Source organism: Microtus oregoni, unplaced genomic scaffold (assembly GCF_018167655.1).
Source record: "Microtus oregoni isolate MIOR12 unplaced genomic scaffold, Mior012 000007F_ref0000211, whole genome shotgun sequence".
Classification (NCBI taxonomy): Eukaryota; Metazoa; Chordata; class Mammalia; order Rodentia; family Cricetidae; genus Microtus; species Microtus oregoni.
Genome location: NW_024543066.1, coordinates 8333757 through 8360074, shown reverse-complemented (window position 1 = coordinate 8360074; position 26318 = coordinate 8333757). Strand labels below are relative to the sequence as shown.

General features: G+C 38.7%; 1 protein-coding gene across 1 annotated transcript in view; it reads left to right on the top strand.

Annotated features, from left to right (window-relative positions):
* Ctnna3 (catenin alpha 3) overlaps positions 1 to 26318 on the top strand; it is a 1347523-nt gene that overhangs the window by 1086123 nt on the left and 235082 nt on the right. Inside the window, exon 13 of the mRNA XM_041655198.1 lies at positions 7559 to 7710. Within this exon, the coding sequence (XP_041511132.1) occupies positions 7559 to 7710 (152 nt within the window). The remainder of the gene's footprint in view (positions 1 to 7558; positions 7711 to 26318) is intronic.

Below are 26318 nucleotides of genomic sequence, written 5' to 3'. Positions count from 1 at the left end.
ATGTTCAATTTTCTTGTATCTGATCTTCATTTATCTTGAATCTTTGTACAACTACAATCAATATTTAAAACTTCAGGGAACTTAAATTAATGTGGTTTAAATACATAAGTATGTTTAATTCATAGGCATTGTTCTACAAAGCAGAGTAGAAATTGATTATAAGATTTTGAGTAAGAAATTGATGCAGTCCTTTTATTGATGCTAGTTGAATACATTTAAAAACTCACATTCCATTCATAGCAACGGAAATAACCTTTTTTACAAGTATTTTTCTCACAATTTATCCTCCTTTGTGAAGCTGTATATTTATGTTATTTGCACATACTTTTAACCAGACAACTAAAGAGGAATATTTATAAGTATGTTTTTAAATCTGTAATTTTTTTTGAGACACAGTTTCTTTGTGTAACAGCCTAGGCTGTCCTTAAACTTGCCTTAAGGAAATCCAGTAAGCTAGAACTCTGAACATTCAAAGAGAAAAGAGGAATAAAGAAAAAGAAAGCCAGTGAGTTAAAGTTATCTTCTGCAAAATGAGCAAATTGGCCATTTGTTCTGTGTGAGCATAGATAGCTCCCTGCATATCGTGCACTGTGTTCAGTTCTTCTGGTTACACTTACTCATGAGCAGGAAGACATTTGGAGATGCTGGTGAGTAGGAAGGTGGGAGATGGCTAGGCGAATCGATGCAAAGCAGATAGGAAAGGTAGTTGGAAGAAAAATATCTGCCAGATAGATTGGTGCTGATTGATTAAATACAGAAATGGAGATTTGAGTTATACTATTCTTCTGATCTCAAAAATGAATTCAAACAACTTAAAAACACAGGACCCCAGATTATTTTGAAATACAAGGAATGGATTAGGAATCAAAACTGGCGACAAAGGCATCATCTTATGAAATCCTACCATCAGCATAAAGCAAGTAAGTTGAGACCTGATCGCATGTATGCTTCACAAATAATAACGTTAAGCAGTTGCTTGGTCACGTTCTTCACCGAAAAGACACTGGCTGCTTAGAAATGGTCACTAAGGGAAACTTGAAGGGCTGGAGATGTGGTTCCTGTGACAGTGGGGAGGATAGATTGGAGGACCATGCACAGCAGGTGGGGTAGGCTGTCTTCTCCAGCAAGGTGAGAGATGAGAAAGATCCAACCTACAACAACAGTAATAAGAATTTGGAGCGTGTTTTAATTTCAGAATTTTAAGAGATATAAAAGCAGTCAAACTTGATGAGGGAAGATACACGTAAGAAAAGGGAAGACTCCCACTTTATTTAGGCAGTTGAGTGTATGGCAATTATATTTACCAAGATATGTGTGTGGAAGTCAGTTAAACCTCAGGTGTTATTTATAATTGGGCTTTCCCCCTGTTTAATCAGTGAGATAAGGTCTCACACTGGGCCCTCCAGGTGCCGGAATAAGCGAGGCTGACCTGCCATCAAGACTCAGGTGTTCTTACAACCTCTGTTTCCCCAGCTCTGAGATCACAGCCTGCTCAATTCGTATTTTTATCTGTGAGCTGGGATCAAACTCAGGCTGTCATGTTTGCATAGCAAGTTCTTCACTGTCGGAACTATCTCCCTGGTCAATGTATAAATGTTGATAGCTGCACTAAATTGAAAAACAGTAGTATCAATGTAGGATGGCAAGGTATACAACAATAAGGATGAAAACATACTATGCAACATGAGAGGCAAGTCACATATATTTGAGTTTAATGAAACAAGATTCAAGGGGGTATACAATATGGTTTGCTTTAATAGAAGATCAGACTCAACTAATCTTTCTCCCATAAGGAAAATAATTCTTTGCATTATATTTAGTCACTGTGGGAAAAAAAAGCTGAGACTATTTGGTGTACTTTCTGGACTTCAGAAATTCAGGGGAGCAAAGCTGTCACCCTAGGTTACTGAAGGGTGGTACCCACTCTCCTAGCTGTTGCTTGAATCCTGATATTTATGCAAACGGTTTCTTAGCAACGTTAGTTCCTAGTGACTTCAGCCTCTTCACTGGCTGTTTAAGGTGCACATAAAGTCTCTAGAGACGATAATATTATGGAAGAGTGACCAAAATGGAAACGACACCATCTCTTTAACTTGGTTAATCATTTAGGTCACATACATCACTTCTGCTCTTTTTACTGGGCATGCAGATGGTACAACACAGGGATGGAAAATTCAGAGACTTAGGTACCAAGAGAGGTATTTGGGATCATGTTGAAGACTCATTATCACATCTCATGAAAAGTTAAGTTTGTGTGCTCTGTGTATTATTATGGTAAAAGAGTTGATATTAATAATTAGAACAATAAATAATTAGAAGTATTAAAAACATCAGAAAATTATAATTCAGAAAAAAATTAGCAGGCAATGTATTAACCCCAAACCAAGTGATATATTATGGATAAAAATCTTTAAATATTCCTTGGCACTGGTCCCACTTTAAATATGTCCATCTTATTTAAAGATTTATTTTATTTTAATTCTGTATAGATATGTGTATCTGTGTGTGTACATGTGCATATAAGTGCAGGTGATGATGGAGACAAAAATCAGACCTTAGAGCCCTGAAGATGGTGTTTGGAAGGTTGTGAGCTGTCCAGTATGAGTTCCGGAAACTGAACTTTGGGTCTTTTGCAAAAATATTTCATTCTCAATCATCTCCTTTGCTTCCAAATATGTCAATTTTCAAATAATTTAAAGAGTGACTGTGATTTAAAATTAAAATTGATGTGAGAAATTTAAATTTAAAATAGATAAATTTTTCCAATTCAGAGGCATTTAGATTCTCTAAAATAATTCAAATATTAATTAATATTAGCATCCATCTTAAACATGAAAATTTCAAAGTATAAACATGAAGAATGAGTCCATTTCTATCACTAGAGACATTCAAACGTAGACACTTGACCTATTAACTAATCAAATATGTATATATAATAAGATATCTGTAAGAGGCTAACAGCATCATTGTCAACTTTAGTAAGCCATGTCTTTGATTAAAGAGATGACTTAAAGGTTAAAAGTGTATATTGCTCTCGCAGAGGGCCAGATTGTTTATCATCCACATCAGGGAGCTCAAAACGGCCTGCAATTCTTGCTCCCAGGAGCATCGCATCCGTGGTACCCATACTTATATTGAAGACACACACACACAGACACACACACAGACACGGACACACATTTTTTTTTTTTAAAAAAAAAACTTAAACTCTATGTCCAGGTGTCCTTTCCTTAATTTATTAGTGTTGTAAATGGTAGAAGCAGGATTTGTAAGGCTAGAAAAGCTGTTCTTATTAGCTCTGCGGTCTGTCCTAAATGGTCAGAGTCAATGGGAACTCCAGGACACAACCTCTGAAAAGGAGCAAGGTCTTCTCAGTCATGGATTTGGATTTTTGGCGGTTCCAAACAGTTCTCTATTCAAGGACCCATACATATTGAACAAATAGGAACTTTAATATTAGTGTTAAATAAAGCAGGAATGGAATGAAGTAATGATTGGGGCCACTCTAAGATGAGTCGCCCTTGCTGTTATAAATGGCTTCCCCAGCTGTGAAACAGAGCACCCTAAGACAATGGCTTAGCCCTGTGTGTCTTTTTTAAAGTCAGACTTCCCTGTACATTAGTAGTCTTCAAACACTACAGCATAATTATAAGTATTTTAATCTGGGTTTATCAGTGACTGGCAATGTGAATTGGTGACATCATTTCTAAGCATCACTTATAATGAGTCTGGAATTCTTTTCTGACCTATTTAATTAGTTATTATGTACCCTCATCTACTTCCAAATGTGCATAATAAATTTAGCAAGGATTAAAAGGGATAAAATATTCGTGAGTTCCTGCCGCAGAAAGACTCAAGGCTTAGTAGACTTTGGCTCCATAGGTCTGTTAATCTCATTGTCAGGAAATTAACATTAATTTTCCCAGCAGCATGGCAGTTTAGAAGTCTCAAGGACTTTACTTACTAAAAAGGAGACAGTGGAGATTTAGGGTCCAGAGAGCAGACTCCAGAGTCGCACACACCTGCCCTCCGCTGATTGGCTGTATGACCTCGGCTTCCTCATCAGGTGAATCAGGGCAATAATAGCTTTCAGTTTCCAAAACTACTGTGAGAATTACATCGGACTTGCAGGCAACATGCCCTGCCTGGGACAAAGTAATAACTCAGTGAGGGCTGGGAGACAACTAGAACCCAAGAAGGGCACAGCACAATAGTAAAAGGTCCTGTGCATCTTGGGGCAAAAGGGTAGGCAGAGACAGGAGAATCCCTGGAAGCTCATGGACCCGCTGCCTCGGTGCACTAAGCAGAAAATGACAAGGGAGACCCTGCTTCACATAAGGTGGAAGGTGAGGACCAGAGTACGAGGCTGTCTCCTGATTGCCACACAGGTGCCTGCTCACCTCCCTTACTCCCCTTCCCAAGGACTAATTTTTTTTTTTTAATTTTCTTTTTTCTTTTTAAGAGCCCAGAGAATAGGGCTGGGAAAATGACTCAGCAGTTAGGGGTACTTGCTGCTCTTGCAGAGGCCCAGTTTGCTTTCCAGCAACCATATCCAATGACTCAGAAGCATCTGCAAGTCTGCCTTCAGGACTTCTGGCACTCTCTACGGTCCTCTTAGAGTACAGTGTGCGTTCTTTCTTCACTGTGTTTGGAATAGATAGACTGACTGATAGCCTTCAGTGGGTTTGCCTTTTTATTTAAAAATTCATTTTATTTCGTGTGTGTGTGTGTGTGTGCGTGTGTGTGCGTGTGCGTGTGTGCGTGTGCACGTGTGCATGTGTGTGCGTGTGTGTGTGTGTGTGTGTGTGTGTGCGTGTGTGAAGGCGAGAAGACCACGAGTAACAGTTAATTCTCTGCTCCCACTATTCCTGTCCCAGGAGCTCACCTCAGGTCTCCCAGGTTGGCAGTAAGCATCCTTCCCCACTGAGCCATTTTGTCAGAGTTTACGGTTTCTTAAAACCCAGGTAGATTATGAATTCAAGACAGACTTGTCATATTCCTAAATCTTCTTTAAGCAGTTACTTAATTATACTATATTTACTTTGTATTTTCTTGGAAGTACTAAGAACAATACTTCCTAGTTAGATGCAAGCAACCACATGACTGCGGTCTAAGTAAAGCACAGATGCAGATGAGGTTTAAGTTAATGAAAGAGAAATAACGCGTTACACACTAAGCAAAAGTCTTTATTCCCTTCTGTACCTCCAGGATGGGAAGAGAGATGATGCGGACGTCTTTGCTGCTAGGGAGATGCTAACAGTTTGAAAGTGTCAATCAAGACTTAATGTGTTGCCTGCATGTTGATAAAATAGTTTTGAGTGAGGAAGATTGGGAGCTTTCCTTCAAGAGGCTGTAACAGCTTTTGAGAGTACAGCACATTCTTCACTAAGTGTTTTAGGGTGCAGAAAGGATACTAATGGAGCTAGAAGCCATTCACTTTCTCTGTTTATGGTAGCAACTAGGGTAGGTGGTTTGTGTTCACAACTAGAATTTGAAAGAGATGTGGAATAGCTGAACTTATTTAGTGGTGGCGCATGCCTATAATCCCAGCACTCGGGAGGCAGAGGCAGGCGGATCTCTGTGAGTTCGAGACCAGCCTGGTCTGCAAGAGCTAGTTCCAGGACAGGCTCCAAAACCACAGAGAAACCTTGTCTCGAAAAAACCAAAAAAAAAAAAAAAAAGAATTCCTACCTCTTTTTTATACTGCCAAATGAATAAATAAATAATTAGATAGATAGTTAGATATTCACTCATTCAGTATATTTGAATGCTTCTAGAAGCCTGTATAAATATGTTTTGATGTACCTCTGAAATGAACAAAACCTAAACCACACTGAAATGCAAGCTGAATAGTCAGAATTGTCCCCATACCTTTGCTTGGCTTTTGGAGACTTTATGACTTTATTCATTTTTTTTTCAACCACCCAACTCATTAAATATCCACTACATACCAGGGTAGACAGGAGAAAGTTTCATGAAATCATGGATCATAGTAAATGATCATAGTAAGGCCATGACTCATTCATGAAACAATTTACTGACTGCGGATTTCGTGGCAAATCATCTTTATTTTTTTTTAAAGAAGATGTTTCATTAAAAAGATTGATTATCCTAAGAAAGGAGCATGATATAAACCATAGAATGGACTCAAGTAAGAAATGGTGATGGCTACAGGCAGCAGGTGTACAATTTGGCAATGTATTTAGGATATCATTATATTATTAAGTATATTGCACTTAATATTTGGACAGAGATAATAAAGAGGAATAGGCAAAGAAAATACTTTGTTTTTTAAGCATTTATCTGTTTACTTCCAGTGAATGACTGGGCAGAAGGTAGAACGTGGCTATGATTTGATTATGACTTTTTTTAAATCTGATCCTCATTATGAAATATTAGGAGACAGATCCCAAATGGAACTTTCAAGAGATTTGTACTGTCTGCACCAGCAGATTCACCCATGAATACTTACATTAGTGGATTTGACTGCTAATGGGTTACCTCGAGTAGGCTTGGCTAGGTCTGTCTCACATTCCCCATGATTGGGGTCACATTAAGACACCACCAGCATAAAGGCTGCAGAGGCTGGAGGTGTTACAAATGAGTTTGAACTGCCGGATGTGGGCGCAAAAATCAGGTGTCCAGAACAGCATACTTGCTTTTAACTGCTGAGACATTTCTCTGGCACTATTTAATTTATATTAAAAGTTAGAGAAGCCTTTTTTATTATGTACTTATTTTAATATCTTAACTTGACAGTCATCCATAGTTTTACCTAACAAGATTCCTTCTTGTACATAGTTAGGGTACTGCTGTTTCCGAGCCGTCATGCATAAGAAGATGTCAAGATGTTTTGTTTTGATTGTGGAGAAACATCTTACCCAAAGAATGTTCATAACACTTTTATTGTTCTTATAAGATACAATTAGTATCTGTAACTACATATATAGATATAACTGTAGATAACTGTTTAGTTAGTACATCTCAGAGGCCTTGTTATCCTTTTCAGTTTTGAATTGCATGGGCTTATTTGAGAGCACATTGCACGACACACCATACAGGTGAAGCTCAGAAGACGATCTGGAAGGAGTTGGTCACCTCCTTCCACCTTGTGGATTCCAAACATCAAATTCGGCTTGTCAGGATTGGCAGCAAGAACTTTGCCTGCTAGGCTAAGTTGCCAGTCAGGTATTTTCTTTCTTTAAATATCTTTACAGTCATCGTTCCAACCAGTTTTCACAGAGCCTCGATTTTTCAATTTCGTGAGTTTCATATTCAATAGTTTTAGAAATGAGAAATGCTCTCAAGCTTGCTCAAAAGAAGCAGAACATAAAGAAAAAGAATATTTTATATTTCCGTAACTATACTTCTCATTGTCTTTGATTGCTTTTTTCCTCAGATGTTGAAATAACTCTTCTATAATGTGTGATTCTCTGTATTTAAAATATTAAAAATGTAGCAATGAGATACTCGTTTAAAATACAATTCTTCATTTCCAAGACAGTAAAGGAATCCTGGAATTCAAAGGAGATAATCTTCTTACTGTTTATTTTCACAGTGATTCCAGAGTTCGTGACACAAGTGAATGCTGCCTTAGATGCCCTAAGCAAGAACTCACTGACTGTTCTTGATGATAATCAGTTTGTGGACATCTCAAAGAAGATCTACGACACAATTCACGATATCAGATGTTCGGTCATGATGATTCGGGTAAGTTCACTTTACCTAAGCTGGAGTTTTTCAGAATTCCTCACCATCTGGAATGTTTGGAAGGATACGAACAAATGCTTGATTTCTTTGGTCTTATACCCATCAGGTCTTTAATCCATACATATTTTGAATTCTAGTGTTTCTCCAAAGCCAGATCTTGTGTCATTTGACTTACATCTTTGGTTATTACCAAAACAACAGCAAAACTCAGAAACAACAGGCTTGATTTCCCTAACAGGCAGCAAGGATCGCTCTCACTGCTAAAACAAGGTGTTTCTGTGGCCAAACCCTCCCATCCTAGGCTGTAGATTCACACAGAATTCTGCCAGAAGCCTGATATCTGGAACTGCTAGGAACAACAAGCCCTTTAAACTTCCCAATCTGGGCAGGCTTTATTTGAGAAAAAAAAAATATCACTTTCCCAAGAGTGTGACTGCATCATTGGTTGCAGATACCCTGTATATACAGAGACCAAAATTGTTTGTTTTAACTCAGATGTTAAAGTGTCTTTTTTTAAAACGTTCCTAAAGAAACAAAGTACGTTCTTAAAGAAAATGCTCATATTAGGATAGGAGAGATGTCATGAGATAAGGAAGAGGTAGGAAGTGAGGTATGGACTTCTATTTTCTGCCATGTAGGAACAAGGGGCCTGAGAAAGTGATGCCTGGGTGTTAGGGAGACCGTTGCAGGCTTATTATGAGGCACTGTGGGTGTAGATCCTGTCACCAAACTCTTGATTTTCTGTAGAACACAGCACAGAATTATTTCACCTGAGGTGAACAAAATCTTGAGATTTACCCAACCATTCACGCTTGATTAAATGCTACACTAAGGGCTATTTACCTGGGCCTCCTGCTCAAAGCCAAAGAAGCACTTGACATCCAATAAAGGAACCTTAGGCAGGCAGTGGATGCCTGCGGTAAGGTATGGTAAGGTTTGTAGGTATGCATACAGTTCACTGTGAAAGCGTCAGGAATCAGCTGCTAGTTAGAAAGAAATTGATATGATGAGGAAATATGAATAGTGTATTGAAAGCATCTGTGTAAAGTTAGAACATTACAGTCTTCACTGAGCAGGACATAAAATGGGGGTGTTTACAAACCTTATGAAGAGTCAGAAACCATTGCGAGGTCAGGCAGAACAAATGGATGAATTGTAAGAGAAAGATTGAAGGAGATATGAAGGTACAGGATCCAGAACCTGGGGTTTGGGAAAAGCTGAAAATAACATAAACATAAACAGAGAGTCCCTAGTTATGATGGTTAGTCTTAGGAGTGTGTGCCTTCGCAATGTTTCAGTCTAAAGAATTCTTCTAACTTTGAGGCGTGCCCTCTTCCTGGCCGAGCAGTGCCCACAGCATGGCATTCTGGTGAAGTGTTGCGAAATCACACCGTTGTCACTTTCATCACGGTAAGAAGCTGAGACTCTACAGTGTGGCTCATCTTTGAGGCTCAACGCTTAGGTGACTGACAAGCAGTTTTTGATGGCACAGTATTTTCAGATCAATGATGTCTTTATTAAGACTCCATTGTAAGCTGAGGAGCATCTGTAGCAGTGGGCAGCCTACAGAGATTTGGTTGTGTGATTGGACGTGTCCATCGAAATCTTACCTGACAGTGCCCTTGACAAAGTTTTTGTTGTTGTTGTTTTCAGCCTTACTTACTTGCAATTGGGTAAAGCATGAAGGATACATGGGCCTGGGATACAAAAGCTAAATGTATACAAATATACAAGTTTCACAAAACGGTTGCATCATGATCAAACACGATAAATCAACGATCTCTAAGCATGTTTGGTAAAACAGTTACTAACAAGTAAGCTCCATGATAGAGGATCCACATTTTCTTGAAATATGTCTAGGGATGAAAAAAATAGAGCCGGGCGTTGGTGGCGCACGCCTTTAATCCCAGCACTCGGGAGGCAGAGGCAGGCGGATCTCTGTGAGTTCGAGGCCAGCCTGGTCTACAAGAGCTAGTTCCAGGACAGGAACCAAAAGATACGGAGAAACCCTGTCTCGAAAAATCCAAAAAAAAAAAAAAAAAAGAAAGAAAGAAAGAAATAACAAACCTTTTAATTTCTTTTAGTAGATATTCTAGTATTTTCTTATTTTCAAGATTGCTTACATACAGCAAATCAAATTATCTTGCTGTTAGTTATCTGCATTCTTCCCAGACTGAGGTTCTTTATGGCGGCAGGAGGCTACTTTGCTGCAGTTATGAACAGCTTAGGAGGAAGTAATTTTCTCTATAGCCATTTCTGTTTTCAAGGTGAATATTTCTATTTCTGGTAACTTTTTGTCCTTGGAGGATTCCAGTGTCTTGTTCTTCACCACGGCTTATTTTTTAATTTTCAGCTTTCTTTCTTTCTTTCTTTCTTTCTTTCTTTCTTTCTTTCTTTCCTCTCTCTCTCCCTCACTCTCTCTCTTTTATTCCCTCCCTCCCTCACCCCACTCTCTCTTTCTCTCCCTCTCTCTCTCTCTTTTTTTTTTTTTTGTATGGGGGTTAATTTCAGCTTACAATTCCAGGCAATCACCAAGGGAAGCCAAGGCAGGAAATCAAATGGGCAGAAACCTGCAGGCAGGCACCGATGCAGAGGCCATGCAGGGGTGCTGCTTACTGGCTTGTCTCTATGGCTTTCTCAGCCTGCTTTCTGAGACTATGGCAAATGTATTCTAATTAAATCCCCGCCTGCGTCAAATAAAGTGGAGTTATTCTTATGGGCAATTTCTGCTGGCTTATTCTTCCCAATTTCAAACATAAGAACCATTGGATTAGGGACAGCTTTTGCTATTATTCTTGGTCCAAAATTCTAATTCAATTAGACTCCTTTATTTTTCTAAATGACCACTTATGCAATCTGTCTGGCTGCTTTCCAAGTTGGTTCTTTACCACACCAATTAGAAATATAAAATATTGCATTTTAGCTTCATGTAAATTATTAATAAAAATACCCAAATATTGACTATTTTTCCCAGGGATACAATTACCTCTATATTTGTTTTTATTCTTCTGCACAGCTAATTGTTTAAAATATTTTAACATTAAAATTGGAATTCCTTCCAAGTTCTTTGAGTCTTAAGATTTCAGTTTTAGCCTTCATCCACCTAATCGCTAAGTTCTCCAACTCATTTTTCTAATCTCCACTTCCTGAGAATCCCCATTCTCCTGGATGCTCCAATTTATCTGCCTTTTCTTCTGCAGATCAAACTTCTTCTGTTTATTGATTGCCAAACATTATATTCCTACCCTGGTGCTTTGATAATTGGTTTCCTTGGTTACACAGACCCACACTAGAGTTGGGATGTTGTTTTCCCATTCCAGGGCATTCTGAACCATTTGATCAACACTTAAAATGAAGCCTTAGCATATTCTTTGATTATCATATGTTTTATAATGCGGCTTATTCTCTTTCCCACTTGTCCAGTTAGCTCTGCAATTTCTATGCTCGCTGTCGTTCTTGGACCTGCAGGTACTACTTGAGTCCTGTGGCAATGTCGCGTCTACCCACTGTGTTCCTGTCACTTCTCCCCACTGTGATTCTTTCCATTGTGCCAGCACTAATGACACCAGTCTCCTGTCAACCCCCGGGGAACATGCTTTCTCCATAGGAGTAACTGCTGTCAAAAGTGAGCTTCCTCAGGCTTTGTAGCTCCTTTATTGACTGTAGAGAAGCTTTTCAGCCACCATTTGGGATTTATTAAGCACACTGAGAATGAACACCTTTTCATTTCTCACCACTCAACAGATGTCCTGAAGTCACTTAGTCACTCTGCTCTTCATTCCAGGGCATCTGGCCAGGGATTCCCAATTGAAACGTGGCCCTTTGGGGGAGATGTCATGACGACTTTACAGCATCAGGATCAGTTTATAAAGGAGCCAGTTAGCAGGGAACCTCCTAAGGAAGCTCAATAAAGGACACACATAAAAGTAACTTTATATTTACATGTAAATTTAAGTCAAATTTTGGTGGAAAGGCTTTTGAAGTTGGTTTCTTGCTGTTATCTGTAAAAACAATGCAATATAAGGAAATCCAGAAGCTCTTGCTGGCATTGGCAAGCCAGAGCAGAGGTCTCCTGCTCAGAGCACATTCAGTGGACTTCCTTGTGCATCTTTAGAACTGACTTCTGTGTGTGGGAACAGAGCTGACTAGATTAAGAATATCCACTGTGAATCATGCTGGGTGGGACACAGAGGCAGGGCCAGTGGGTGAGTGCAGCTCATGCTGGGAGACAGATGTTCAACTTGAAGTTTAAGGGAAATGATTTCCTGGCAAACTGTGGAAGCCGCTGGATTAGTGGGAAAGCCCTTGGTCCAGAAGGGTTTTGATGCTGGGGAGCTCAGAACTCAGAGCTCTCTATCAGCATAGGACATGACTCAACTTTGAAGAGTCAAGTATTTTTCTTTAAAACATGTTATGTTCAGGATGATGTCTACGTAGTTTGAAGAATAGTACAGGGAAGATGACTAATTGTGGAGCCTTCACAGATGTGTGTGTGTGTGTGTGTGTGTGTGTTTGTTCATGTATTGTGTATATGTGCATATTTTCATATGTGCACATGCTAGCATGTATGCATATGGAGGACAATGGTCAGCTTCAGTTATCTTTCTTTATTCCCTGTTACTTATCTGAGTCAGGGTCCCCACAAATATGGAGATTACTCAAAGAGCCTGACCAGTAAGTCACTACCATCTGCCTTTCTCTGCCCCTAAACACCAGTAACAAGTTCATAGGTGCTCTGCTAAGCCTGGTTTTTTTATTTGGGTTTTGGGATTCAAGCTCAGGACCTTGTCTTGCCTGTACAGCAGGGGTATCTCTCACTGAGACATCTCCTCAGATCTCTTTCAAGGATTATTTTGTTTGTTTGTTTGCATAAATTTATGTTTAATATCAAACCAAGTTAATTTTTAATGCTTTGTCCTGGGAATTTTTCAGAGGTGATCTTTTCATCTCAAATAAGAGGCTTGTCTGCATGACTACATTTTAAAAGTATCTCCTGTGAGCTGGAAAGCATCCCAATGAAGAAGCTGGAGAAACAATTTATAAATGATAGTTTAGGGAATAGACTATAGAATAGATAAGCAAGGGGAGGGAGATAGAAAATTTTGTGTTTTCATTTCTGTAAAATAAGAGCTAGAGTTGGAGAAAAAGAAATATTCTAGACTATGACAGCTTAAGGCCTAAGAGTGGTGTGGTGCTTCAGGTCACACACGGAAGAAGTCACAGGGGGAGATTTGGAGTCATTAGACGCTGGCTTCTGGTTTTCTTTTACCACAAGAGAAGAAAATAACTGTATGTTTTCACACCACCGGAGTCTTTAGGCTGCACTGATTTCCCCTCTTTCATGGCCAGTTATAAACACAGAAACCCAAGAAGCACTCTTCTGGACAATTGGTTGAAGAACACTTCTCCTGATGTGTTCTCTATCCCCTGGGGGCAGACACACTGGCCAGCTCTCCAGTCCTTCAGTTTGTCATAGCATTCACCTGCCTGGCCTGCTGCAACTTACAGTCCCCTGTAGCAGTGACTCAGTCCAGGGGTCTCTTCAGGTCTTTGCCTTTGTCATCCTTGCTTTACCTGACATCTTACAAAGGTCTCATAGCGAACCATCCAGAAAATTAGCGCCCACCATGTTGGCCCTCTCCTCTCTCTCATTCAGGGTGACATATGATTAGTTTTCATCATACCATTGTATGCATTTAATCTCCTGCCCATTGTGTTTCTGCTTGTATAATAATGTATGTGCTATGAAAGAAGGAATTTTTTTGGCAGAGTTGTAAATAGAATTCAATGAATTTTACAATTAAGTGGTTGATTTAATTACTAAATTTGGTACTTATTTCATATGTTAAACCTGAGCTGTGTGGGAACATTTTTGGGCAAGCAAATAATAATGCTACTTGGATATTATTTAATTGTAAGATACTGAGCTATCAAGAACTAACTCATATATGTTTTCCCACAGAATTAGAATGTTCTAGCGCTTTGAGATAATCTATGTTTGTTTCCTATTCCTTAGTTATTAATATGAGCATGAGTATGCAATGTGTCTGTTATTGCTCTTCATCACATTTGCAAGTTGAATCCCCAGAGTTCTTTGTTTTGACTTTTTAAAAGTACAGTATTTTTGCATGCCTACCTTATACTTTGATCATACTTACCTCCTTTCTTCCTCCTAACTGCTCTCATATCCAGCCTTTGCCTCATTCCCTTCTACCAACTTCTTGTCCTTTTGTTTTTAACTGAGTCCTATTTATGCTACTCATACCTTCTTGAGATGGAACCATCTACTGGGGCATGGTAGACCTATGAGGGCCTCATTCTTCAAAAGAAACTAGCTCCTTGTCCCTCAAAGTCATAAGTTATCTATAGTGCGGCTCTCAGATCTCATCAGAGACATTTCTTTGTGCAGTAGACGGCAATGAACTAAGAAACACCGCCTGGTCAAAGTGCAGAGAGTGTTAGGATTTTTCTGCTTCTCTCTTTTTTTTTTTTTTTTTTTTAAGGATGACAATTTTGGGAAATCCAGGTAAGAATTGTGTGTGTGTGTGTGTGTGTGTGTGTGTGTACATCGATGCTGAAGCATATACGCACGCATATGTGTGCTTGCCCAAGAATGCTTGTGAAAGTCAGAGGATAATCTTGGATGTCGAGTTCCCCGCTCCTGTTTAGGGCAGGTAGCACCACATCTGAATTTACATGGATTTTGGGGAATTTAACAAAATTCAGATCTGCATGTTTCCTCAACAAGCACTTTCCTCATTGAGCAACTCCCCAGCCCACGACAAGACTCTTGACTACGATGTAATGTTGGGTTGTGGAAAAAAGATCCTTCGGCATGCAGCTTGGAGCTTTAAAAAGTGCAGGTTATTAACATTTACCCCCATTATCAGTCCCTTGGTGTAATAAGCCCTGAGAAGTCACAAAATGATTGCTGATTTAGTGATTAAAATGGATTTTATACTGTCTTATATAGCAGTGTTTCAGAGTGAAAACAGAAATTTAATTAAAGTCATAAAACATAAAAATATACCATCGCAAAAGTAACATCTAACTTTTAAAATGGCTGTAAAATATATTTTAACTACCTCACAGTGGTCTGTTTACTAAAACATATAAAAGTTAAAATGGTCAAGGATTTTTACTTCTGTTCTGTCATCACCAAGTTCATAGTTGGAGAACAAATTCAATATGCCTATTTATCAAAAATTTGTTTAGACAATAATTTATTGTGGTATATAATTCATCATAATATTTAAAAGGTTCTTTGAAGACAGGAGAAGAGCAATAATAGTGCTTAGGAGGACAACCAAGAGCCCCTTTCAATATATTTACTGTTTAAATTCAATGAAGATAGGAATTTTAATCAAATACTAATCATAGTGTTTATGCCTCACTAAATATATTGATCAAACTTAATTTGGGGGGATTAATCTTCCTTAGTGTAAAGGAATCTCTCCAGAAGGGACTCTAGAAGAGCGATGGAGATAATAATGCTAATAATGACGATAATAACAGAAAACACTAAGACTTGCATTTGGAATGATATTTCTGTGCTCGCAGTGAGCTGCAACCAAGCGCATGCCCAGAGCCGTTCTAAATGCCTCACTGTCTTGGAGAAGGTGTAGGAAATCAGCCTGGCAGTCATGCCTGCTCACTGCTGCGGCAGCCAACACGAGGCAACCCAAGTGTTGTCTCCCCAGCATGTCACACTCTGCAAGAGGATTGGAATGTTAAATTGACAGAAGAGTCTGCTAATCAAAATGCTAGTGGGAATTGTAAATGCAGAGAGATGGGAGCTTGCCAATTAATACACGGAGATCAATTTTCTCCTTCAGAGGCCTGTTTCTGTGTTCCACCAGAGGCTTTGGGCATTAGCTGCTGAAGAAACACATCCATCAGAGAGCCTGAAGATTGTTGCTGTGCTATAAGCACCCTCAGAAGACCACAAGCCTGCTCTCAGGTGTTGCCCACTGTGACTGTGGAATGCTCAGACTCGAATTTAAATATACCGTGACAGCATGCTAGCTTATGAAAACAGGGCTTACTCATACTTGTTTCCTTATCTCACCCATTTCACCTTCTGGCTCTTCCCTTCTCTCCCTCTTTTCTGACTCTCTGTCTATCTATTGCCCCTTGTGCTGACTTGATTAAGACATGTGCTGCATAGGCTCAAATAGTTGAACACTTAGTTTCTGATGGTTGTGCTGTTTCTGAAAATTAGAAAATCATTAGGAGGTGGGACCTTGAGAGACAGGGAAAGGTTTTGAGAGTTTATTTTCTCCCTCCACTTCCAGTTAGTCATCTCTGCTTGTTTTCTTCAGTTTCTTTCTTTGGAATGTGTTCTAGCTTCCTGCTCTAGCTCTCTGTCAACTGTCGCCATGCCTTCTGCCATTATGGACTGTCTTCTGGAACTGTAAGCCTAAATGAACTCTTTCATCCATAAGTTTTGTTTCTGGTCATGGTGTTTTTTCACAACAGCAGGAAAGTAACTATATGGCCTTTGCTTTCTTTCATTCTTGCATTGATTGGCCCATTTATTTAAATATATTTTTATCGAATAGCTACAGTGTGGCAATAAATCAATCAGATAAAAGAATATAGCTATTCCATGAGGGATAGGAGAGATAAGAACTCCATCTCAGGAAAGACACAGCAAGGAAAGCATTAAGTCTTCCATATGCAACATCCTCCATAAAGGCTTATGGTCGAAGGCTTTTTCACCAATGCAACCAGACTTCAGAAGTGAGGCTTTAGGGAAGTGACTGAATTATGATGGTTTTGCCTTCATCAATGGATTATCCCATTGATTGACTAGAGTTAGTATAGATTATTTGGAGGTAGAATTGTGGAAGATGGACCATGTTTGGATAGAGTAGATCACAGGGGTTTGTCTATAAATTTCTTAATAAACAAAAGTTGGTAAAAAAAAAAGTAACTAAAAGTATTAGAAGGTAAAACAACATATTTTTGTCTCCAAACTAAGACAGGAATATTTCTATTGTACAGGCAATGATTTGCAGAGCTGATTTGATACAGTAATGTTTTCCTGTTCTGTAGAGCTATGGATTCTCAAATGGGTAGGGTATGTTCAGAAATGTAGTACATTGTGTCAGGGTGTCCTGAAACTGCCTAGAAAGGGCACACTAAGAAAACTCCCAACTGGAGTTAGGAGTAGCAAATGCCCATGGGTCTTATGGGGACCAATAGATATTGTCTTGTTCCACCATGACTGGAGGTCAGAGAGCTTGAGCTTATTTTTGCTCTATCAAAGTTGTTGACAACAGGCATGGCTACAAATCATGACCTAGGGTGTGGTTACTTGGTGTTCTGGACATTAAGATGGCCCGTAGAAGTGGATTCTTTCCACCCTAATGAAAGGCCAGAGAATTTAAGCTCTTTCATTTAAAATAGGAGGATTTTATATAGGGAGTAGCTACCTACAGGATACTTGGTCTAGGGTGTGTTCACTAATTCCTGCCCAAAACATAGATGCTTTACTCAGAAAATAATTACTTCATGTCTCAAGTATTGAAGCACGTAACTATTCTGGTTGTTCTTTGTGTCATTTTAAAGCAGTCATTTGCCTTCTTTTCCCGCTTTTGTATTGGGGTATGAAAATTAAATGTGGGCAAATTCAGTATTCGGTATACACTGCGTTGTCCTCCTGGTACTTTCCCGGGTCTCTGTATTTCTTTTGTATCCCTGTTCCTCCTACCTAACATTTCTAATCCACATACCCCTACCTAGAACATTTGAACCTGTCATGGCTGGACCATGACAGAAGTCACCCCAAAATGTGGCTTACAACAGAGTCTTAGATAGATGAAGATCTGGGATAGGACGTGGGGGCGGGACACTAAATTTTCTGGGCTCTATGGTATTGAGGAGTGATTGGAGGTTTTCTCTGTTTCCTAAAGAAATATTCGTTTAGACTTTCTGTGTTCTCTCCACACAATAATAAAAGAAAAGCGATGGTGAGACCCCAAACACTGACACTGGCTAGGGTCCACGGTCTACATAATGAATTCCTTATTTTTGTAGCTATACAGTCATGATCACAAACATTATAACAGTTTTGCTAAGTTCTGGTTCTTAATGACTCTTGGTGCAATTTGAATTTCCTCAGTAGTCATGTTTTGCTGCTTTCCCAGTCTTTGCCTTGAACCCGGGTGCCCTTTCTTGGGAAGGCCTCTTACTTCTTATGCACTGGCAAATGTTTGCTGAAAATCATTAGTCTGTGCTTATGTACTTTCTGAAATAATTGCCTTTAAATACAGCCTCAGCTATTGATTTCTTTGGAAACATTTGTCTCACCACAAGATGTTCTCAAGATGCTGCCCTCGCTCTGTTCTGTTTTCCCCAGAGACGGCTGATGCCGGCTCTCACAGCTCTCCATAATGAAAAGACCGAGGCTCATCTGTGCTTCCTCTTCTAACTATATGTTTATTATCATAATTAGTTTTTTAAATCATAGATGCAATCAATTACTTTTAGAGTTGAGTGCAATTTCCTGCTTAAGTCAGAGATAAGAAGAGATTCATCCACTAGATATATCAAGATATTTCTGATTTTTCCCCCACACATTATTTTATCTCTCCTTTGCTAAAAATTTTATGCTTAGATTATGATGGACTCAAAAACACTTTGCTAAAAGGTTACAAAAGTAAAAGTTAACATTGACTAATGGAAATGTGTAAAATTATATTTTATTCTAAATATCGATACATCTTTATATTATAAATACAAATAGTGCATCTCTGTTATGATAAATAAAGCAGTATAGGGAAAGTTGTAGCAAAAGTTAAGCCCAGCTACTCTCATTCCTCTATCTCAATGCTTTCTAGTGTCACTCACAGTTTAACTCTTTGTTTGACATCTCTCAAATCCCTCTCTAGATCAATGCTCATGCATAAAATAGTTTCCATGTGTACATATTTTGTTTTTATGTTTGGACAAATGAGCATTCCATATTGCACGTGAAACTCAATTTGTTCTTTCTGATTTTGCCATTTTACCGCGAAGCCAGCATGGACTCATCCCCACTGTTAGTAAGGCGGATGTAGGAGGGTCTTCTCTCTATCTATTGCTTTCATTGGCTAATTAATAAAGAAAACTGCTTGGCCTGATAGGTCAGAACGTAGTTAGGTGGGGAAGACAGAACAGAATTGTGGGAGGAAGAAAGCAGAGACAGGTAGATGCCATGAAGCTCGGGCTGGAGATGGACATAGGTTAGGATCTTCCCGGTAAGCCATGACCCCATGGTGATACACAGATTACTAGATATGGGTTAAAGCAAGATGTGAGAGTTAGCCAAGAAGAGGCTAGCTATAATGGACCAGGCAGTGTTTAAATGAATATATTTTCTGTGTTATTATTTCCGGGGCTAAGCTAGCCATGCGGGAGCTGGGCGGGGCAAAAAGCAGGCCTGCTCCCCTCATTGCTACATAAGGCTGCACATCCCTGGAAGTTGTCTTCTAGCAGGGCAAGGTGGGAAAAAGAGAGTGCATGAGAGGTAGAGAGAAATGGACCTGAAAGAGGGAAACATGTATTCATTTTGCTCTTCTGCTTAAATATATTGACAGCCAACATGATACTCACAGTGGACAACTGTAGGGTGAAGTTCAATCATAAATCCCAGAAATTGAGGGGAGATGAATTAAGCATCATATAGTCCAAGACCTTTAGTGGATTGAGTTTATGAAGCTGGCTAATGTCAAAATCAGACTTATAGTTCAGATCTCCTGATTCAAAACAAACAAACAAAAGTGTGCATATCAGTGGCTGAGAGTGAAATACGTCAGAGGCAGCAAGATCGCTCAGTGAGTAAATGTGCTTGCCACACAAGCCTAATAACCTGAGTTTAGTCCCCGGAATCCAAGTGGAGTTGTGGGACCAACTCTCGCAAACTATTCTCTGACCTCCACACATTTGCAGTGTTGTGGGGTTCAAATCCACTGGGAAAGATCAAAGACATAGATTCGATTCAAATTTAGAATAAATGAATGTATTCTTACTTCTGGCAGGGAAGCAGCCTTAGAGCAAAACAGCATGCTGTGCTGAGGAAAGTAAAAAGGAGGTTTATAAAGCTCGATATCAAAGGTATGCATTACAATCAGCCATGGAATCCGGGGCTAGGCAAGAACGTGGCTCTACTCTCACCTGTTTCTCTTCCCCAGTGCACAGTCATAGAAAAGATCACTTCAGGCCATTCCCACAATGATAAGCGAGTTTACAAAAGCAGGAAGCAAGGACACCATTATCATACCTTTTATTTCACCTTCAGGCCACTAGGCTCTCACAAACATTCCATGGCAAAGGTCAACGGCCCTTAAGAAATGTCCGGTACTATATATGTGAAGTTTCTTTAACCATCACAAGGAAGTTTTGTGTAAATTATTACACAGGTCTTTGCACTCTGGGCAAAGAGTCACTGATTGACTAGGATAGAGCAGGTAGTAATGTAGTTCCTTCAAGTTAGGGCTGATTGTCAAGTCCTCACAACAATAGTGTGGATGCACACACACACACACACACACACACACATCCTAAAATGCTGTAATAATAATAACATATTAATAAATAATTGAATCCATCAATATAAAAACTAGAGAAGGGACAAGTGACAACTTCACATGAGATGAGACAAGATTAAATGACTTCATTTAACTGGATCAAGCTTACTTTAGATTGAAGCAGAGAAAACTCCATTCTTTTAAAAACTAAAGTTTCTTTTTTATCCTTTCTTTTTTTATTGGTTTTCTTGAGCTCTACATTTTTTCTCTGCTCCCCTCCCTGCCTCTCCCCTCCCCTAAAACCCCCTCCTATGATCCCCATGCTCCCAATTTACTCAGGAGATCTTGTCTTTTTCTACTTCCCATGTAGATAAGATCCATGTATGTCTCTCTTAGGGTCTTCATTGTTGTCTAGGTTCTCTGGGATTGTGATTTGTAGGCTGATTTTCTTTGCTTTATGTTTAAAAACCACTTATGAGTGAGTACATGTGATAATTGTCTTTCTGGGTCTGGGTTACCTCACTCAATATGATGTTTGAATGCAAAGTTCAAGATGTCATTTTTTTTTCTGCTGTGTAGTACTCCATGGATGTGAAGGTGTCGGTTGGGATTCTTTCAAGTATTTTTGAACTCTCCTTACAAAAATGAAAATATGATTAAATTCAGTTGTAGAGATGGTTATGTCGAAGAAACTGTGATTAGTTAGACATTACTACACATTACATTTTATTTTATAGTGGTTTTCAAAATATAAATAAAAACACTGTCATTACCTCGTCCCTCTTCCCTTGTTTTATAAACACCATGGTGATAGAATAAATTTGTATAGGTAAAGATAGGCATTAATACCAAAGCAGAACAGTTAAGACTACAATCTTAAAAGTGGGGATATAGTACAATATAGCGTGCTTCCTTGGAATAACCAATGTCTTGCATTTGATACCCATCACCGAAAAAAAAAATTAAAAAACAAGGATAGAGAATTCATTTCTCATTCAGAGTTCCACACATCGGCCAGTTTCTTTCATTACTGGTCTAATGTTGTCAGTTGGTCCTGTTATAAAGACTTGGAATCAAATTAAACTCGAATGCAGAACATGTTTGTTTTCTGACACTCCATCTAAAGTCTTAAAGGAATGTGGAGATGCCTTAGCACTGTGGTCATCTGGCTGTTTGTTTGGACTGGCATTACTCTTTGAAAACTGGTAACATGGCCTGCTACCCAAGTACAGCTGCCTAAGTGTCACCAGTAGTACCCACATAGAATGCCAAGAATGTGAAGAAAAGACAAACATGCAAGGGGTATGAAGACAGGAGGATCCCTGGCACTCACTGCCAAACTGTCCTAACCTAACTGGTGAGTTTCAGGCAGTGACATCACCGTGTCTCAAAACAAACATCCAAGCCATCCCTAAAAACCAAAACCAAAGAGAAAGTGTTCCTGAGGGGCAGACTTGTGGTTGAGCTCTACTTTCCACAGTTATGTACACACAAGAACTTGGACATGCATGTATACCCACTACATGAGCATACATACATACAGGAAGTAAAAGACAAAAATGTTATCGTTAAGCTAATGGCACAATTTGAAAAGGTGGAGTTTTCAAAGATCAACATGCTGCAATCTCAAGCATGAAAAACATCCCGTTTTTAAGATTAGACATACATTTAGTAATGATAACCAGGTGGAGGAGAGGCTTGTGGGAGTGCTGGATCCCTCTATCCTAAGGAAAGTTAGGAAAGATCTTTGTTTCGGTGTGTAGGAGTTGCACAGGAAGTATGAAGGACAAGTCTAGCCTAGGGCATGCTGGGAAACACAACACCAGAATCTCCCCACTTCCCACCAGGATGAGCCTTAGGGATCAGTGCCAAGGAACCAATCAGAAGACACTTTAATTCTTATGACTAATTCTTTAGTTTCGTTTTTTAATGTAAAACTATCAAGATTTTTAGAATATTGTGTACTGGCTGACTCAGTGAATTTTACTATAGCACATTGGGAGAAAAATCCAGCATTTGAGATGCCAAAGCTTATTCCTTTTAATGCATAAAAGGCAATTCAATTCTTTCTTGGTTTTTTGTTTGTTTGTTTTGATTCTCTGTGTAACCCTGGCTGTCCAAGAACTAGCTCTGTAGACCAGGTTGGCCTTGAATTCAGATTCACCGCCCAGACTTTGCCTCCTGAGTGCTGGGACCACCAACTTTCATGGGCCAACACCTTCCAACTTCTAGTCTTATTATCAAGGACAAAGTTATAGAAACTAGTAAAATGACTCTAAAATTCAATCCTAAGAAAGTGAACTCACCACCCTTTCTTTCTGTGCAGAATATTTACTGTCAGGATTACAAGAGCCATTGTCAAATGTCAGAATTTCATTGTGTCAGTGGGTACTGTATTAATCATCTAGTTCTGCTTCACAAATGAAGATTTATTGGTAAGAAGCCAGAAGTATTCCCTCAAGAAGATCCTAATGAATCAGTCTATTCAAGCTAACAGTGCCATAGCTCTGGACTGCAATATTCCTTCTGGAGCTTCTGCATGATACTGTAGGCATGGCATTTTTTTTTTTTTTAATGCACTCTTGAGCGTTACTGAGGAGTGGTTTTCTGCATTTAGTCCCTCGTGACTCTGCAAACCTGTCCATGGCCTGTGAAAGCAATGAAGTGCAGGGAGAACTTTTGTGTGCTTGGTGCTTTTGTGTCGTAAATAAGATAGATAAAGTAACAAATTATTTTCTTTCCAGAATTATGTTGTAGTTGATTTCTGTTCATTTGCAGCCTTCTTTTTTCATTTATTTTTTAAAAAGAAAACAAACTATCTTTTTCATTTTACATACCAATCCCAGTTCTCACTCCCTCCCCCTGTCCAGCTCCCTCCACCTCCCCCCTCCACCCTACCAACTCCATGTATATTGGTTATTTTTCTCATTACTACAATAAAATACCTGACTCAAAAAACAACTCGAGGAAGGAAGGGTCTATATTGATTCACCATTCAAGGATGCAGTCTTTCAGGGTGGAGAAGTTTTTAGCAACCTGTGATGGAGGCAGCTGGTCACAGGAGTCTGAAGTCAGGAAACAGAGAGCAGCCAGTCAACAACTTCCTCCTCCTTTCAGTTTAACACTTCAGCCAAGCCCAGTGATTGGTGCCTCCCATATGTTGAACTCTTCCCGCCACAATTAACTAAGTCTAGAAACTCTTTCACAGATGTTTGTTTCCATGGTGATTTTAATTTCATCTCATTTGCAGCCCGGGTTAACTATCATAGCATGGTTGTAGAATCAGTATTCTAATTTTGTTTTAGGGTGAAATGGTTTGGAAGTCAATATTTGATTTATGCTATTTGAAATTAGTTTTTAATTATTCACAAGTATAGTCTAGTCTTAAAATTTAATTTCACAAGTGTCTTTTATATAAATGTTAATTTTGGCAAATAAAAATTATTTATTTTTTCCTTATTTTGATTGGGACTGCTATTTTTAATTTATGGTTTGTTTCTGCTCCTATATTTATGGATTTTCAGTGAGGTATTCTGCTGAAAGTTTGTTTTGCTTTGAGTTAGGTTCTTTTCTATGTGTTCATAAGTGCACTGTCCTTTCCAGCCCAATGTTATATTATAGTTGCACTCTACTAAATTCGGGGAATGTCAGCATTCCTTTAGCATATCCATTTGTAATGATTCCCCATTCAGCTATCCTTAGGTCTCAATTATATGCTGATGATTTACAAATTCATGCAAAGAGCTACCATAGGATTTAGTTTACTTTCTCACCTATAACTTTAAAATAAATAGGGAATGTTTAGATTCTTTTATGGTTTCACTTTTGTATTTTAAGCTACTGCAGGAATAATTCAGGTGCAGTTGCTGGAAACAGAACATTTTGCATCTCTGGAAGCCAGTAGTGTCATAGTTGTCTGTGACCTTATCTTGACTCCAGTGGTTTTTCTAACCTCCTATTTCTGTGTGTAGTTGTCCTTATTTGAGGAAGACATATGTGTTAGGATTCTGTTTGTAATTTATCTGGTATAACTGAGTGGGTTTGGAGAGCTTCTTTTGCTTCATCTCTGTTGAGTTTCTCATTTTTATTTACAACGGAATCCATAGGCAATTACCCACAGCACATTATTGTTGCCTTTCAAATCCTTTTATTGTTACTTCTTCACAATTAATTATTTTCATCCAACTGACTCCAAAACTTTTTTTCTTTTTTATTATAGTATTAACAATTTTATAAAACCCAGAAATATTCTTCGCTGAGAAAGGGAATTGCCCATCACTGTTATTCATGGTATTCTATATTTCTCATCAAATGTTGATTTATTCTTTGTGCCCCCAATCCATTCTTAAGTCTTCATGTCTGTCTTCTCTGGTATAAGCATACTAATCATCTTTGACTTGATGGTTTTGATCAGCATTCCAACAATCTTTCTTTTTCAAACTTCCCAGTGTGTGGAAATACTTGTTTTGAATTTCCTCTGTATCTCTAACAAAGAGCATCTGCTGTTTTAATTTTGCACAGCAGTGCATCTGGTCACACAGTAGGCTGTCTATTTGCTTCTTACAGGTTTCTGAAGGTATTGTGAAGATGATTATTAGCATTGCCTAGCTGGTGTATATTCAAAAGGTCCAAATTGGAAACACACAAAGCTGATGTGTTCAGGTAACTGTTGCCCCATTTTATAAACGATAAAGTCAATGGAGGTCATTGTAAACGGGCCACTTGTATAAGTGAGTATTTGTTTAAACATTATGGCTGTTTTGCTTAATTTTGGTGTGCTCAGTTGGCATTCTTCCTTTTATGTTATAAGTCAGCCTTTCCAAATGTTGATACTCTATCCTGATTGTTAATTATTGATAAACTTCTATGTTTGTTTTCATGACATCTGTTTATTCATCTGAATGGTGGGGCCAAAATGCACATACCACTGTGTGCATGTGGAGATCAGAGGACAACTCGTGGAAGCTAGTGCTCTTTTCCATAACGTGAGCTCCCTGAATCAAGCCCAGGTGGTTCCGTCTGGTAACACTCCACCTAACCTGCTGAGCCATTTCACTGACCCAAGTAGACCACTTCTTTTAGAGCCTCAAATCTCTAAAGTATAAAATGTTAGGGAGTGATTATTATAACCCAGACTTTACAACTGAGGAGCCCTGAATGCAAAAAATATGCAAATGAATAAATTACCGCTCCAAGCAGGGACACAAAAGTTACACTTACAGGCTATGCATTTATTGGGTAGCACTTGAGTATGCACAGACAGATACAAACACATTTCATTGGCCATAATTTAGTATCCTTTTCCTACATCAGCAAGCAGATAAATTTAAAGTTTGCATATTGGACAAACATAATATGCGACATTTATATTATGAAAATGCGTCTACCCGAACAGTGAAGTAGAGAGTGTAGTAATATACATCAGGCGTGTCATGTACAACACAGTATGTTTAGTTGAAAGTGAGTGTGATAAATAGAAGAACAAGCACACCAGGATCAATGATGCCTGGAACTTGTAAAACAAATGCTTCCATTGACGTAAAGCGTGTCTGAAAGATGTTTTAATTCAAATAGTAATTGCTGAGTAAACTGTGAAATGGGGCTAATGTGACTCGAGGCTCATTTTATTTGTAAATAATGACAAGATACTGTTCCATTGTTGAGGTTTTTGTTCTTTTCTTGAGATTTCATAAGTCTTGATTTTTCTCCCTGCAGCTTTGAAGAAAATCATCAAAATGTACTACTAGTTCCTTTTACAAAGGCATATACACAATATGGGAAACTGAAGATAGGACATGATATCACCTTAAGTTTTCATATTCTCTAAACTCAAGAGAATAGCAAGTTTGGCATTTTTTGATCTTACTTGCTTTTGTTAGTTTGTTTTGATTTTCAGTTTTTGTTTGTTTGTTTGTTTTTTGTTTTGTTTTGTTTTGATTTGAGAGAGAGAGACAGACAGACGGAAACAGAGACAGGGAGGGAGAAAGAAAGAACATGAAATTGAGTGAATTGGGAGATAGTGAAGATATGGTAGGAGTTGGGTGAGGGGAGAAACATGTTCAAATATATTGTTTGAAACAATAATAAAACATAAAG